Source organism: Microtus ochrogaster, chromosome 8 (genome assembly GCF_000317375.1).
Source record: "Microtus ochrogaster isolate Prairie Vole_2 chromosome 8, MicOch1.0, whole genome shotgun sequence".
Taxonomy (NCBI): Eukaryota; Metazoa; Chordata; class Mammalia; order Rodentia; family Cricetidae; genus Microtus; species Microtus ochrogaster.
In genome coordinates, this window is record NC_022015.1 from 28,190,933 (window position 1) to 28,206,875 (window position 15,943).

At 47.0% G+C, this 15,943-nt stretch overlaps 1 protein-coding gene across 1 annotated transcript; it reads left to right on the forward strand.

Annotated features, from left to right (window-relative positions):
• The first annotated feature begins 1,603 nt into the window (after positions 1-1,603).
• On the forward strand, positions 1,604-3,154 carry Foxi2 (forkhead box I2). The gene is made up of 2 exons (XM_005351418.1): positions 1,604-2,159; positions 2,721-3,154. The coding sequence occupies exons 1-2, from the start codon at positions 1,604-1,606 to the stop codon at positions 3,152-3,154; spliced, it is 990 nt and encodes a 329-aa protein (XP_005351475.1).
• The last annotated feature ends 12,789 nt before the right edge of the window (positions 3,155-15,943 follow it).

Below are 15,943 nucleotides of genomic sequence, written 5' to 3' on the forward strand. Positions count from 1 at the left end.
AGACACCTCACAATGGAAAGGGCAGTGAAGGCAGGTGAATTCATAGAGATCCCATCACCCACCTTCTGGCTGCAGCTCCCATAGTGGACTCTTGAGAGATCATGGGGGTGAAGCAGAGCTACAGGCTCTATGATGCCCCGTCTTGTGCCACTCAGGCTATTAGAAAATAAAATTGCTTCCTGTCAGGCAGTGGTGGCTTTTAATCCCAGCAGTCAGGAGGCAGAGGCAGGTGGATCTCTATGAGTTTAAGGCCAGTCTGGTCTACAGAGTGAGTTCCTGAGAAGCCAGGGAAACACAGAGACACCCTGTCTCAGAAAAAAAAAAAAAAGCAGAAGATGCTTCTTCTTCTACTGCAAGATTCCCAAGGGTGGAGAAAAGGTCCCAAATAGTGGCAAATGCCGGAAGAGGGAGGGCGCCCCTGTGCCCCTTTGCAGGCACTATGGGGAACACTGCCACGTTTACCGATGTAAAGGTCCCTCAAAAGGTGTTTACTCAAAGCTCATCGAACTCACAGAGAACATTTTTATAATTTTAATATTTTTATAATTTGAGCACATCTTGGAAGTGGCTCAGCAGAGAGGCTGGGGGCACTGGCTGCTGTTTAGGGAAATGTAATAGATACACTTTGGGAAGCCAGGAGGGGAAGTTCAGAGAGTTTTCCAATTAGGAGACACGGCAGTGGGAACTCTACCACTCTGTGCCACAGCTAAGCCCCCATGGTGCCAAAGGCAAAGGCATCTGCAAGATTGGGTGTGCTGCTGGTTAACCAGGATCTGGGGCAGGAGGGGAAGCCCAAAGCCTGAGAGCTAGGAAAGCCTGCCATGTTCTGCAGCAGCAAAACAGAGGGAAGGAAGCAGGGAGGGAGGGAGGGAGGGAGGGATTCTGATACACCACAAAGACATCTTTTAGGTTTTTCCAAGGGGATGACCAGGAAGGCTTTCACTGCCGCCTCTTGAACTAGGTGTACCAGTCTACAGGGCGCCAGACTCTTCCAGGGTCTGAAAAGCAACCTTCCTTGGGCAGGAGACTACTAGAATTTCCAGTGTAGCACACAGATCCACTCAAAGATCTGGTGGCTTCAAATCACAGCAGCCTGCTGCCTTCTGATGTTCACGGCCCCAGGTTTCCAGAAACTCTTTCCGATATCCACACCTCTTCTCCAGGCTCAGCCCCTGTCATTCCCAAGGTCTTCACTGAGAACTTAAGAGTATCAACAACTCTCAATCCTGGCCTGAGGTAGAGCTAAGGCCCCAGACATACAAAGGGACCAATGCCTGGAGCGGAGTTCCCTAGCTTAACCCTAGGAGCTGGGATCTGAGAACCCTGGGTCCTCGTCCTCGGGACCACTGCAGGCCAGGAATGACTCTGAGCCCAAAAGACCTAGGTACCCTGTAAGAGTTACAGGGACAGCACGTCTTGGTGTCCCAGGGCGGGGCAGAAAACTGACCCGAGGGCGGAGACGTGGTTTAGCTTCACCAAGGACTGCAGGGGAGGAGACTCACTACCTTTGATACTCTCCCCCCCATGCTCCCCAAGCTCCAATGGCATTTAAAGGACCTAGGGCAGGAGGGTGGGGTAGCATCATTGGGAGAATGAAGCTCCCATGAACTTCCGTGCGGAGCCACCTGCACCGGCCCAGGCCGGAGAGCTGAACATGGCTGGGTTCTGTGATAGCCTGGGCTCTTGCTCGGTGTCGCATGGCCTGACTCGCGCGGCAGTCACTCATTCCCCGGGCTACAGTCGCGGGGATCTGGGCTCCGGCAGGCGCCTGTGGATGAACTCGGCTTCGCTTAGCCCCGCGTCCTACGCGGCGGGACCGGGACCTGCTCCACCCTACGCTGCAGCTGCCTTGGCTGCCCCGGGCTCGCTCCTCAGTGCGGCAGGCGGCCTGGCGGGCCCCGATCTCGCGTGGCTGAGCCTGTCGGGACAGCAGGAGCTGCTGAGGCTCGTACGGCCACCCTACTCCTACTCGGCGCTCATCGCCATGGCCATCCAGAGCGCACCGCTGCGCAAGCTGACGCTCAGCCAGATCTATCAGTACGTGGCCAGCAATTTCCCCTTCTACAAGCGCAGCAAGGCTGGCTGGCAGAACTCCATCCGCCACAACCTGTCCCTCAATGACTGTTTCAAGAAGGTGCCCCGAGATGAGAACGACCCAGGTAACCGGCAGCATGCGCGCCCCGTCCAGTACCAGTATCTAATTGCACAGATTACATAACTTCCGTTGTGTGAAATGGGGAAAGACGTTTTAGGCTTCAGCTTCCAATCTAGCGCCTTCAGGGTTCTGCGCATCTGCTTGAAGCCTAGAAAGCTAGTCAGCTGGGTGATCTTGGGAATTTAACATCTCTGGGCCTCGATATACCTCCCTGTAAAATGGGGAAAATAGTGATTACCTTTAAAAACAAACTGGGACAGGTTTGGGTGGGGGCGGATGATCAGCCTCTGAAGAGTGTCGAACCCTACCCAGAGGCCAGGTGTGGTCAGACAATTCAGATTTCCTTGGGTCATCTCTCCAGCCTCCAACCTGATGTACTTGGGTATTCCCTCAAGGGTCCATGCCTGGGTCCTTGTGGAGCACCCATATTCTTGCAGTATGACTATAAAGGCCCATTCCTGACACAAAGTACCTCCTCAGGGCTTGGAACAAGGAGGGTTCAGGGCCATCTCCATGGGGGTTAGTGGGGTCAACCCCGGGCTTTCTGAACCTCCCTCCTCCACAGGTAAAGGCAATTACTGGACGCTGGACCCAAACTGTGAGAAGATGTTCGATAATGGGAACTTCCGAAGGAAGAGGAGGCGGAGAGGAGAGACCAGTGGGGCCACTGCACCTGGAGCCAGCAGCCCAGAGGGAGCCACACTGGAGCCCCGTGGCTCAGCTTCTCAAGACACGCACACCTCTCGGTCCCCGCCTGCATCCGAGGCTGCCCCATGCCTCTCGGGGTTCACCACCGCGGTGGGAGCTTTGGCTGGCAGCCTAGGCACCCTCCCTGAGGGCCTGGTCCGTGACTTTTCTTTCCGAAGGCCACCAACAGCGGCTGCCCACGGTCCCCAGATCCCCACCACCGCGCATGGCCTTGCCCCTGGCCATCAGATGGTGGCTACCGGCTTTAGGGTAGGTCATCTCGTCTACAGCCGGGAAGGGACTGACGTTTGAAGGAAGGCTGGAGACTGGCTAGGTGCTCTGTTCGAATATAGAGCTCAGTCCCTGAATCAATCCCTCCTGGGGGCGCCACAGGAAATGGCAGTGCTCCTGTGGGGAGCAGGTGCAGCTGGCTGTGAACCCCTCACCCAGAGCGCTAGACACTCTTGGGCTTCCAGGGCTCTGCGGGTAGATCCAGCCCTGGGCTCTCTGACTACAGAGGGGTGACAAGTTGGCTGTCTGCTCCAGCCTTTCCTAAAGAAGCCTGGAAGTCTCCAGTCTCCTGAGAGATGTTTTGGAGCTGATCAGAGGAGGGGAGGAAGCTAGGCTACAAGAGCATCTAGGGGACATCTGTAACTGACTTCCATCCCTGATCCAGCTGTTTTAGGGCAGTCAGAGAATAGGGTGGGGGTGGGAGCCCCAACATGAGGACAGGCCTTCCACCCACAAGAGACTGCCCACTGAGGGGAGTCAGGACTCTTGGGCTTAGCATACATAGAAAGAGGGACTTTCCATATTTGGGTGGTTGGGAAGAGCTAATGCAGCAGGAAGGAGTCCCTGGGGACAGCAGCTCCCTCCCCTGTCACTCTGCTCCTGGCATTATTAGTGTCCCCATAGAACCTCACTGTCCCCAGACCCCAGGCCCGGTGCCTGGTGCCTAGGAATCCTTGAACTGCTTGGGTTTGTCTTACCTCCACACTTTCACTAAAGCTGGGTGGCTACACCTGTTTTGGTTTCCCTCTGCTCCTGCCTCCTCCCCTCCTGGGGCTGCCTCCAGACCAGCAGAATCCCCAGGACTACCTCCCTTTTGAACTGCACTCCCTGGTCTCTCTCCTACTTATATTTACAGTGGCAGGCAAGGAGCTCAATTAAGAAATGGAATTTGGACCTCTGTGCTTTCTAGAGACCCTGGAGGTCTTAGCTGGCTGTCGTGAGTCTCTGTGTTATCAGGCGTTCTCTGGGGACATGGACACTGGAGGCAGAGGTTTGGAGCACACACACTCCTCCAGGACCTTTAAGGGAGGTACTTTCCCTGGAAGACAGCAAAACAGGGAACGCTTAAGCTAGCCCTTGAGTGAGTCCAGCCCCATTTGCACCAATATGACAGGTTTATCCTGGTTCATCTCATGTCTGCCTGCTGGGCCAGGGCTGCCACTGCTCAGCAAGTGAGAGCAGTGATCTCCTGAACCTGTAGTGAGCCTGATAGTGGAGGAAAGTGGGGAACAGAAGCTCTTGGTGCTGTGTGGCCTCCCAGTTGCTGCCATGGGAAGATGATCTGTGTGTGAGCTGGGTGGCCATGGTGTTGCTTAACCAAGCTTAGAACCAACTCTCTCTCTCTCTCTCTCTCTCTCTCTCTCTCTCTCTCTCTCTCTCTCTCTCCAAATGTAATGCAATCTTTAAAATTCAGGGAAAAATAAATTATTTAGAATATAAATAAAAGGGTTGTGGGTCCTTCGGCCTATTTCATAGAACAACATGCTAAAAAGGAGTCTGTGTTACTCAATAGAGGAACCCCAACCAACCAAGCACCAGCACCCCACTTTACGCTCTATGGTTTTTGTTTTTTTTTTGTTTTTTTTTGTTTTTGTTTGTTTTTTGGTTTTTCAAGACAGGGTTCCCTGCAGCTTTGGAGCCTGTCCTGGAACTAGCTCTGTAGACCAGACTGGTCTCGAACTCACAGAGATCCGCCTGCCTCTGCCTCCCAAGTGCTGGGATTAAAGGTGTGCGCCACCAACGCCCAGCTTACGCTCTATGTTTTTAACTAGCTGCGACAACAAGAAGAAATACAGTGCAGCTTGACAACCAACAGGACTTCCACAAAATTGTATGCCATCCATACACATGCTGCCAAAGGGCATCACGGATCTGTGACAGCTGCCAATCATGGGAAGTTGTGTTTGTTTTTTGTTTCTGATACTGAATTGCGTATTAAAATTGAGAAAGGGATTACTATTTTTCAATGTTTTGTTTGCCTAGTTGAGTGTTTAAAGACAGTTTGGCTATTCAAAGCTATGTAGGCACTAATAAGTAATAGTACACTAAACAGATGGGCTCTCTTTGAGAAAAACATAATTGAAAATGTTCTAGTATGGTGTGGTTACATGGAATGTAATTCCAACACTTAAGGGAAGAGACAGAAAACCAAGTTTTAAGGCCAGCCTTAGCTACATAGTGAATCTGAGGCAAACCAGCCCTACATCAGACCTTGTGACAGAAGACTTTCTCTCTCTCTCCCTCCCTCCCTCCCTTCCCTCTTCCCTTCCCTCCCCTTCCTCCTCCCCCACCCCATTCAGCCATGCAGGATATTTGGAAAGTGATCATGTCAAAAGCCAAACAGAATCCATCCTTTCTGTAAGACAGTCCATGTGTCTGGGTGACTGTTTGGAGGGGGGGCACACGAAAATACTGTTGACAGGTGCAGCAAGCTTCAGAGGCATCACAAAAGAGTGTTTGCCTAGAGGGGAGACTCTGCTGAAGGCAAAACAAGTAGCCAAACAAAGCAGACTGGGTGAACTTGACCTTTTCTAAAGCCACACATAGATAGAGCAGGGTGTCAATGGCAAGGCGAAGAAGATGCTGCTAAGGACCCCATCATGGTACTTATGCGCCAGCCCCTCCCCCATTCCCTCTCTTCATTGCCTTTGAAATTGTGAGACTTACAGAAAATGCTAAATTATTAAGGTAACTGTGAGTCTGCAGCACAAGATGTCATGAGCACTTGATGGAGCCCTGTTGTGTACTTAGCTCTTCCTTTGAGTGGACAACTTAGTCATTCCAGATATAGAAACAATTCCAGACTCCAGAGGGAAATGCCAGTTCAAAATGCTGGGCTGTTGGGTATTCAGAGTTCCAACCATTGTCAATTAAGTCATAATCATTTATGAGTTTTAAAACCCAAAAATATGCATATTCCCCCTGGGTATCGATTGGTCGCAGAGTCAGAAAGAATCTCCATGATAGAAAGGGTATTCCCAATGAAGAGCCTGATGTTCCTTCCACAAGTTTGTGAAAGTCTACAAGTGTTTGAAACCTGAACCCTGGACTTCAAGGCATGAGCGCTAATTTCATGTACTGATTAAACACAGAGTGTGTTTTTGATAATCATAATCTTTTGTCTTGGGTCTTTCTTTGTTCCGTTCTTTTTGGAAATAAGGTCTTTCTGAGTAGCCCAGACTGCCCTGCAGTTTGCGATCCTCTTGCCTGAATGCTGGGCTTACAGTTATGCATCACCTTGCCCAGTTCCTCCAATCTTTCACTTCTTAAGGTGTGTCTCCTGCAGTTGGTGTTCTCTGTCACTCATGGGCCCAGCAACACAGTAATTAGCAGAACTCTTCAAGAAAGAATCAAGAGTTTTCCCCCCAAGTAGAGAACTCGTGTCAAACAACTAGGTGATGGGAAGAGATTCATCTTTTGAGAGCTATGAAGGACTCGTGGCACACAAACCATGCACCGGTACACACACACACACACACACACACACACACACACACACACACACACCACAGAGCACTGCTCCAGCCAGAATTCTCTCAAGAGAAACTTCAGATATTAGAGCAACTATGATGATGAAGGCATAATGTCTTCAAATACCACTCTGAGAAAGTCACACTTACATTCAGGATATTGGACCAAGTGGGTAAAAATTACAGAAACATTACAGAATAAACAGAAGTTGAGTTTAATAAAATGTGATTCAGTCAATAAATCTTTTTGGAGGACCAACTGTGAATCTATCTTTGTCAACCCGGCAGAAAATGGTATGCGACGGTTGTTGCCTACCAGAGCCTCCTTCTTGTGGGTGGGACAAAGATGAAGAGCAGCCACAGGACAGCCTCTTGAATGGAGGCTATTTGGCTCCAAAATGATTACTTTAAATATTACTTTTAAAAAGCCCACATACCATATTGTCATATTGTACCCGTTAAATGGACTTGAATATGTTCCACACCCGCTTGCCCGCCCTAACCGCAGTGTGGTTTAGGTAGGGGCACTTGTGCACCCCGGCTGGAGTGGATCTGTTTGTTCCCCTCTCCACAGAAGCAAGTGGTAAGTTTAACCTAAGGCCTGTTATCTTGTCAAAAGCATGGGATAAAACCGGACTTGCTAAACATAGCGGACAATGAGGACTACTGAGAACTCAAGAACAATGGCAATGGGTTTTTGATCCTACCGCACTTACTGGCTTTGTGGGAGCCTAGGCAGTTTGGATGCTCACCTTACTAGACATGGATGGAGGTGAGTGGTCCTTGGACTTCCCACAGGTCAGGGAACCCTGATTGCTCTTCGGGCTGATGAGGGAGGGGGACTTGATCAGGGGAGGGGGAGGGAAATGGGAGGCGGTGGCGGGGAGGAGGCAGACATCTTTAATAAATAAATAAATTTAAAAAATTATTTAATTAAAACAAACAAAAAAAGACACCTGTCATCTGGTGGGGATTGGAGCTGAGCTCGCCAGGGTTTCTGGGTAGGGACTTCACTGGGGCTTCTCTGAATCTAGGAACTGAAATACTGAGAGTCCCCTGAGCCCTGACATGCTAAGCGGTATCCCTCAGGGCTAAGCCCTGTGCCTTGCAGGAAGCTGCTTTCCTTGGCCTGCTTTATTAGTGCTGAACACAGACAACTGGAAATATCTTTGCCCTTTCTCTCAGGGACTGCTATGCTAAATCAGACCTTCACACACAGAGACCTGTATCCCCGCCTCAGCGCTGGACAAATCAAGTCTATGCGCTTGCCCTCCAGAGTCGCGCGCCCCCACTCATCTCGCAGACACTGACGTCAAGGTGTCAAGCGTGTTCCTGGTGTTTCAAGGGCATTCATTATTTCCTACGTTCTCACATCTCAGCCAGGTGAGCGCATTTGTTCCCATTCCACAGATACCACAACTTGAGGTGAGGTGACTTGTTTCTCAGGGTCACAGCTAATACTCAGCTGAGTCAAAAGGAACCTATCGGCTCTGCACCAAAACTCTGTCTCTACTTTATCCCTTCCTTCTCTAGAGTCTTCCCCACAAGTCCGAGACAGCAATCTTTCAGGTGCTCAAGTAGCTTGGGCAGTTGGTAATTGTTGAATGAATGATTGATTGAATGAATGAATGAATGAATGAATGTGAGCACCCTGTACCCTATACATTTCACACAACTCTTACATTCCAAACTCAGCCCCTCCCAGTATTCTGTGACCGGTTTGAGTCCCCTCACAGAAGGCTATCCTTCTGCTGGACTTGGGGGATGTAAATGTGAGTGAGACACAGCCTCAGGAGCCCACCACATATTAGGGTTGGGGTGCCGGGCTAGGATACAGATCTGTGATGGGATATAGAACTGGGGCCTGTGAAATTCAAAGCTGAAGGTGACAGCAAGGCCAGTATGGTCTGGTTAGCCTTCTTGTGCTCCGTTGCAACCATAAAAGCAGCCATCCATTAGGGTCTTTGTTCTGCTAAGGAGCACTTAGGCTTCCACATCTGTGGCCCCACGTTGGTGAGCGACCAGATGTGCATACCTCCCCAGGAAGCACTTTCCAGGCCACCTCTCCCCTGCGTGCCTTTGAGCCCACTGTCCTCACTGAAGAAGACAGGACCAGCCTTAGCTCCCAAGCAGGCTGCAAGAAGTTGCAGGCACTAACTGGGTCCCACTGCTCAGCTCCTTTCACAGGCTCTGGGATCGACTCCAGTACAGGATGAGAGTCAAGTGGAATGTGTGTGTGAAAGCTCAATTTATGCCCTCTGGAAGTGTCGGGCAGCAGCTTACCCCCAAACCTTTAATGGTTCCCTGATCCATCACCCACACCCGGACCCTCACTCCTGCACGCACCAGTGGCTGGGAACTGCCCGAGGCTCGTATTAGTGTCAACACCTGAGCCAAGCGTCCTGGGCTTTTGACTGAAACTCGCCTGGCCAGGCTGAGACCACTATACTACAAGAAGCCTAAGGGCAGGTCACAGGGGAAGCCGGACTCAGGAGTCAGTAGGACGGAGCACTTTAATGAGAGGTTTTAGTTTCCAGGAGCCCTGAAAGTCACACGCTTGGCTTCTCCCTTCTTTTGTACACATTGTCGTATCTGATTTCTTAATTTTAAAGTTTAGGATGAAAAGAATGTGTGCTGTGAATTGTGTATTTAAACTGGAGGAAATAGAAACCTCGTTGGCCTGTTGTTTTAACAGCGTAACACACACACACAAAACAATCTTGAAAGAAAAAAAAACTTTTAAAGGATTGTTTACATAATTCCCTAGTAATAAGTTTGGGCTTCTCTTTTTGTCATTTTCCTTTATTTTTTCCTCTAGTGTCCTCGCTAATATGTTTAGTACACAAGCAAATGCAAGCATCCTGAGACAGAACTTGTATCGATGCTATGTTTTCCTAACAAAATGGGTTTTCTCCTCCTTGCAGGAGCATTCCCATTGCAGGGCTTCAAATGTGTGAGTCTGTTAGCACATACAATACTATGTGTGCCTTCATTTCAGGGAGAAAATGAAAATGAGATTTAGAGCAGGAAAGAGCCAGAGGTTTTCAGATGACAAACAGGTAATATGGGTGCTTTGACTGTAGTAAAAGGAGCGGCACACCACTTCCCATAGCCCGGATCCCAGGCACCTGGCTAGCTAGCTTATACCCCGAAATAACAACACACAAATTGTATTCATTTAAACACTACCTGGCCCATTAGTTCTAGCCTCTTATTGGCTAATTCTCACATCTTGATTATTACTAATAATCTGTGAAGCACCACGAGTTGGTGGCTTACCAAGAAAGATCCTAACCTGCATCCATCTCGGGTCGGAGAGTCATAGCATCTGCCTGACTCTGCTTTCTTTCTCCCAGCATTCTGTTCAGTCTGCTCCACCTATCTAAGCTGCTGTCCTATCAAAAGGCCAAGGCAGTTTCTTTATTTGACCAATGAAAGTAACACATAGACAGAAGGCCCTCCTACTCCATTTGATGTTTTGCCTGTTGAGAGGGAGTCCACTCTTGAGCTCTGATTTCACCAGGGTTCATCCACACAGCAAACTCAACGCCTCTTTGACAGCCTAATGGGGAGCCCACAGTGAAAATGGCTTCTCACATACCTGAGGTCAGAAGGAGTCCTAGCTGAGTTGTCCCATCCTGCTCCCCACCCACCAGGCCACCCGGGACACTGTGGCCTTGAAGCAGGGAGGTGCACAGTGCAAAACCAAGTGTGTCCCATGCTTTGTAGATGTTCTTGTGTGAAAGACTAAGTGAAATCCTCCCAAACCTCCCTGCCTGTTCAGAGGCACAGTTTAGAACTGGGGTCTTGTACCCAGGCACGCAGATCATGACATTTTAAGCACCAGCCAGGACTGGGTGAAGCCAGAGTGATCGCAAACTCCAAGCAGTGTGTACTCAGGGCAGTGGCTCTGTGACAGCTGTGCAGGCTAACACTGAATGAGTGTTAGCAGCTCAGCCTTAGAATCGACAAAGCCATAGAAATTCGGTGACTTACTTGAGGACAGGGGTAATAAAAAAAAAAACAAACCTTTAAACAATTTCTTTATTTTATTTTTATGGCATTGGTGTTCCGTCTGCAGTCTGTCTGTGTGAGGATGCCAGATCTCCTGCAAATGGAGCTACAGACAGTTGTGAGCTGTCATGTGGGGGCTGGTATTGAACCTGGGTCCTCTGGAAGAAGAGACAGTGCTCTTAATCACTGAGACATCTCTCCAGCCCCCAGAAGGTACCAAAATTTAAGGGCACTTTTGTCTTTCCCAAAGTTCATCCCCCCTCACTGTCTCTCTATATCTTAAGTGGAAGGGGTCAGAGAAAAACCTATGCTTGGACTAAAACTGTGCTGAAGAGGATGTAGTCAATTGTGCCTACTCTTACAAAGACCAGATATGAGACAAGAATATGAGTGCCATCTACCTGAGTAGATACAGAACAATCTAGTAAGTTTGAGTTGGAATATAATTATGGTTAAATTTGGTTTTTATTATATAACTTTTTAGGGGTCGGAGAGATGGCTCAGCTGTTAAGAGTACTTGTTTCTGTTGCAGAGGACCCCAGTTCATTTCCCAGAGTCAGAGGAAGCAAATGTCAATGCCCTCTTTTGACCTCCACAGGCACCAGACACACAGGGAATCCACAAATAAACACACAGGCAAAACGCTTCTACACGTAAGATAAATAAATCCTTTAAAATTTAAGTCTAATTTAGTAAGCAAAATTTTAGAATTTAAACAAGACAGTTACATGAATACAGTACATAGTTTCTAAATAGAACTGAGGAAATAAAAAACAAAACAAAAACGCACCCGGAGATAATATGATTCCTCGAGCTTACCACTGGGTGATGCATGGCTCATGAACTAAGGGTTGTTTTCATGTTGCTTAACAGCTAGGGGAAATCAAAATGAAGAAGACTATTTCATGATATAAAATTAAAATTCCAGTACCCATAAACATAGTTTTATTGAGAATCAGTTTGCTCGATCTTTGAGGATGATTGTCTCTGCACTCAGTGGACAGTCGAGGAGCTGAGCCAAGCCAGTGTGGCTTTTCCATGGCTAAACACTGCACACTGAAGAGAACAAGATTGGATCATCTATATTCCAGCATCATCAGGGCCACATGTGTGTCATACCTGTTCTTCTATAACCCAAACAAATCCCACATGTCAAAGAGAAGAAGAAAACAGAAACTTCAAATTTGCAATCTGCAGACCTTTTCCATCGTGCGTATTAACTGTAGAAAACAATCGGTTTCATTCAGACACATCCAGGTATGGATATAATGTGGGGTTTTTTTTTCACCATATTCAGCCAGTGATTGTACATTTTAAGACACAGCAGCTTATGCCCCGTGGAAGCCATGACAGGGAAAAGACACGCAGCACAACAGAGCGTCTTCACAGGAGCACTAGACTAAAAATAAAGCTGCCATCCAAGTTGTTTCTAAGTGGCCCCCTTGTTAGCAAAGGCCATTTACTAATACAGTCAAGTAAGGACTGCAGGAAGCAAAAAGTGGTACCCAGGAAGGGCCCAAAGAACAACTTCAAGATGATAAACGTTTTATCCTCGGTTTCATTCTTATACTTATATAGGATTATGATTAGTTGTTATTTCCTTTTTAATCAGGTTCCCACTCTATAGCCCAGGCTGGCTTTGAACTTAATGTCCCTGTCTCGGTCTTTCAAGCGCTGAGATTACAAGTGCGTACCACCATGCCACGTTATTTCACGTTACATTTTTAACATCATCAACAACAAAAACAAATAAGGAAAAATTTGCTGAGGAAATGCATCTCTCCATGGCCAAATGGGCATCACAAGACACTGCTGCTTTTGTGTTTTGGCTCCCAAAGCTTTACATAGTTATCAGACGTTACCAGATGTTATCAGAGTAAAATTGTCAATCTCTGGCCTGATGGGTTATAGAACAGAAGAGGGATGATGAGTGTTTAAGAGCAACCACAGAGTAAGATGGAGAAACAAGGCCAAATGCACAAGAGTAAAGATAATAACTGTGACTAGATACAGTTTTTTTACAAACCAGAGGATCTGATGTATGTATTTTTCATCTAGTAAGCTGCCAACAAGAAATATGCATGGAATAAAAGCTCAAAGAAAATTGAAAGGCATAGAAAAAAAGCCTAGCAGACACATTTCAACCATTTGGAAAGCTATAACTATGCCAACTTGAAAATAGAATTCAGTGCAGACATTAGTATGGTGAAGAAAGAGACCAGCAATGATGAAATACAGTTGATGATCAGGAAGATGCAACAGTTCCCAAGGAATGAAAAAAAGCTTCAAGAAGCAAATGAAATTAGTAAATCTAAGGAGCAGGCAATTTGATCTAGCTAGTGGATCAAACACATGAAAAATATTGATAAGGTATCTTTTTGTAAAAAATGAATTTTTAATTCCGTGTATAAGGGTTTTGGGGAGTGTTTCCCCAGCATATTCATGCCTATACCACATGCATACAATGCCCACAGAGAACAAAAGAGGATGCTGGATCTCCAGAAATGGGAATTACAGACAGCTGTGAGCCTCCACGGAGGGGCTAGGAACTGATGCCAGGTCCTCCGTAAAAGCCACCAGTGCTTTAAACCTCTGAGCTATCTCTCCAGCTCCATAAGATGCCAGACTAAATAGAAGCTGTATATGGAGGCACACACTTTAATTCCCGCACTGGGGAGGCTGAGGTAGGAGAAACCTGCCTTTGAGGCCAACCTGGACTATACAAAAACTCTATCTCAAAACAAGGAAAGAAAGAAAGAAAGAAAGAAAGAAAGAAAGAAAGAAAGAAAGAAAGAAAGAAAGAAAGAAAGAAAGAAAGAAAGGAGAAAGGGAAGGATGGAGGGGAGAAAAATGGCTTTAAAGATGGGAGAAAAATCCTAGGAAAAGACATACAACAGAGATCGATAGAGACGATACACAAAGCCAAGTTCTGGTTTTGAAAAATGAAGAGGACAGGAGGATCAGCAGCACAGATGGGAAAGGCAAAAGACAGCAGCAGATGTTATTAGGAGTGATGGGTGCCCTCAGTCACCCCTCCATGGCACCTTCTCTTTGTCCACTCATCTCCCAGTGAACACCTAGGGAGAATCAGGCCGTGTTAACAGATGGGAGGTGAGGTGTGTTATGGGGTTAAAGGGTGGAGGAAGGGAAGGAGAATGTCAAAGTCAGCTTTCACTTTTGTTGGTGTTGTAGGATTCTACTGAGAAGCAAGAACAGAGTGACAACGAGAGACAAAAAGAAAAAGTCAGACTGAAGACAGTAGAGGAGATAGAGAAAGTCCTCAAGAGAGCAGAGCAGTAGGAGTCTCGGTGCAGAAGGAGCTGGCCTGGAAGGGAATGCCACCTCTTCTTTTAGACTAGAGGGAAGGCTAAGAATGGCCATGGCTGTCCCCATAAAAGAGAATGGAGGGATCCCCACACTAACCCCTGCTTTCTCTAAGAAGAGAAGGAGAAGCTAGAGTTGGGGCAATTGCTCAGTGAGCAAGAAAAGTTACTGTAGAAACAAGAAGACCTGAGTTCAAATCCTCAGAACCCACACAGCGCCAGACATAAGCATGTGTGCCCATCACCCGAACAATGTGGGACCAAGACAGGTAGATCCCAGGGATTTGCTGGCCAGCCAGCCTAGCCAAAACAGTGAGCTCTAGGTTCATGGAAAGACCCTGTCTCAAAAAATAAGGTGGAGAGTGATGGAAGGGGAAATGTGTGCACATACACCACACACTAAAAATAGCCAGTCAGTAAATCATTTGATTTTTAACAGTGAAGTGATCTTTTGAGAAGTAGGGTTAGTAAGGAGGGAGTAATGAAGAAATTGAGTAGCAAGAAATGTCTTAAGGATGCAACATGTGAGTGGCAGATAGCAAAGGAGGAACTGAATATCCCTAAAAGCATTAGAACTGCTGTCAAGAATCCAGATGAGGGTGAAGACAGGTTCATTATTTTGGTTGAAATCCCATATCAAGCAGAGGAAAAGAAGTACTGAGGCCTGGCCTAAAGCCTAAAATCCATGTTAAATGTGTTCAAATACTCCTTCCCAACTAGAAGTTATAGCAGACACTGTGGTGGTTTAGAGCAACTTAAAACTTCCAGCATCTTGGAACTAGAAAAACTTTTTGAGGCATGGCTCCATTCAAATGCATTGCACTTATGAGCTCACGTATACTCCTGTGCAGACATGAATAATCAATCACTTGACTGAGGGCTACTCTATCCTCACTCAACTTCAGAACCTTTTTCATTACTGCCCTTAAAGGAGCTCTTATTTTTTATTGGAGTTGTAGGGTTAAATCTGCTTTCAGCCATGACAGTACAGTTGAAAACCAAAAGAAGTCAGATTGGACCACCAATTATGGCCAAAGGCACGCAAAGACTCCAGATCTCTGGACTCAGCCCTCCATTTACTACACCTGGATGCAATAGAAAGCAGGCATTTCTGTGTTTTAGTCATTGAGAACCTAGTGACAGAGCCCATGCTTTTGAGTATTATGATTCCAGAATTTTGTGTAAAGCAATGAAGTATTTTAAAATCTTCTGAAATGGATGGAGAGGTGGCCCAGCAATTAAGAGCTCTTTCTGGTCTTTTAGAGGGCCTGAGGTAAGTCCCCCAAAATACATAGTAGGTTACTCACAACAGTTTGTAACTTCAGCTCCTGAGTCTCCAATGCCCTCTTCTGGCCTCTACAGGCACCTGCATGCACATGAGGTACACACACACACACACACACACACACACACACACACAGAATCTTTATTGTTAGAAAAGATTTTAAAAACTTTTCAAAAGAGAAATGCTCTTTCGGAGTCAAGATTGGTTTTACATGGCTGCTTCATCTTGAATCTTAGTCCCTGGGTCACATGTGTGTCTCTGAGACTTTATAAATTATGTGACTCTTCTTTTGAGTTTAATTCCCAATAATTGACATTTATCTATTTATATTTGCATCTTTTTTAAAAATATTTTTATTTATTTATTATGTATACAATATTCTTTCTGCGTGTATGCCTGCAGGCCAGAAGAAGGCACCAGACCTCATTACAGATGGTTGTGAGCCACCATGTGGTTGCTGGAAATTGAACTCAGGGCCTTTGGAAGAGCAGGCAATGCTCTTACCCTCTGAACCATCTCTCCAGCCCCCCCATTATATTTGCATCTTAAATATATCATTCTCCCAACAATCCTGCAAATTGGGAGATATGATATTCTCTTTTGAAGATGGAAAAACTAAATCAGAAGGCTCTCAGAGAAGTCACACAACTAGAAGGTAGCAGAACCAGAATCAAGCGCAGCCACCTGAGGCAGGGCTGTTCCCTTGGCTCCCGACAGT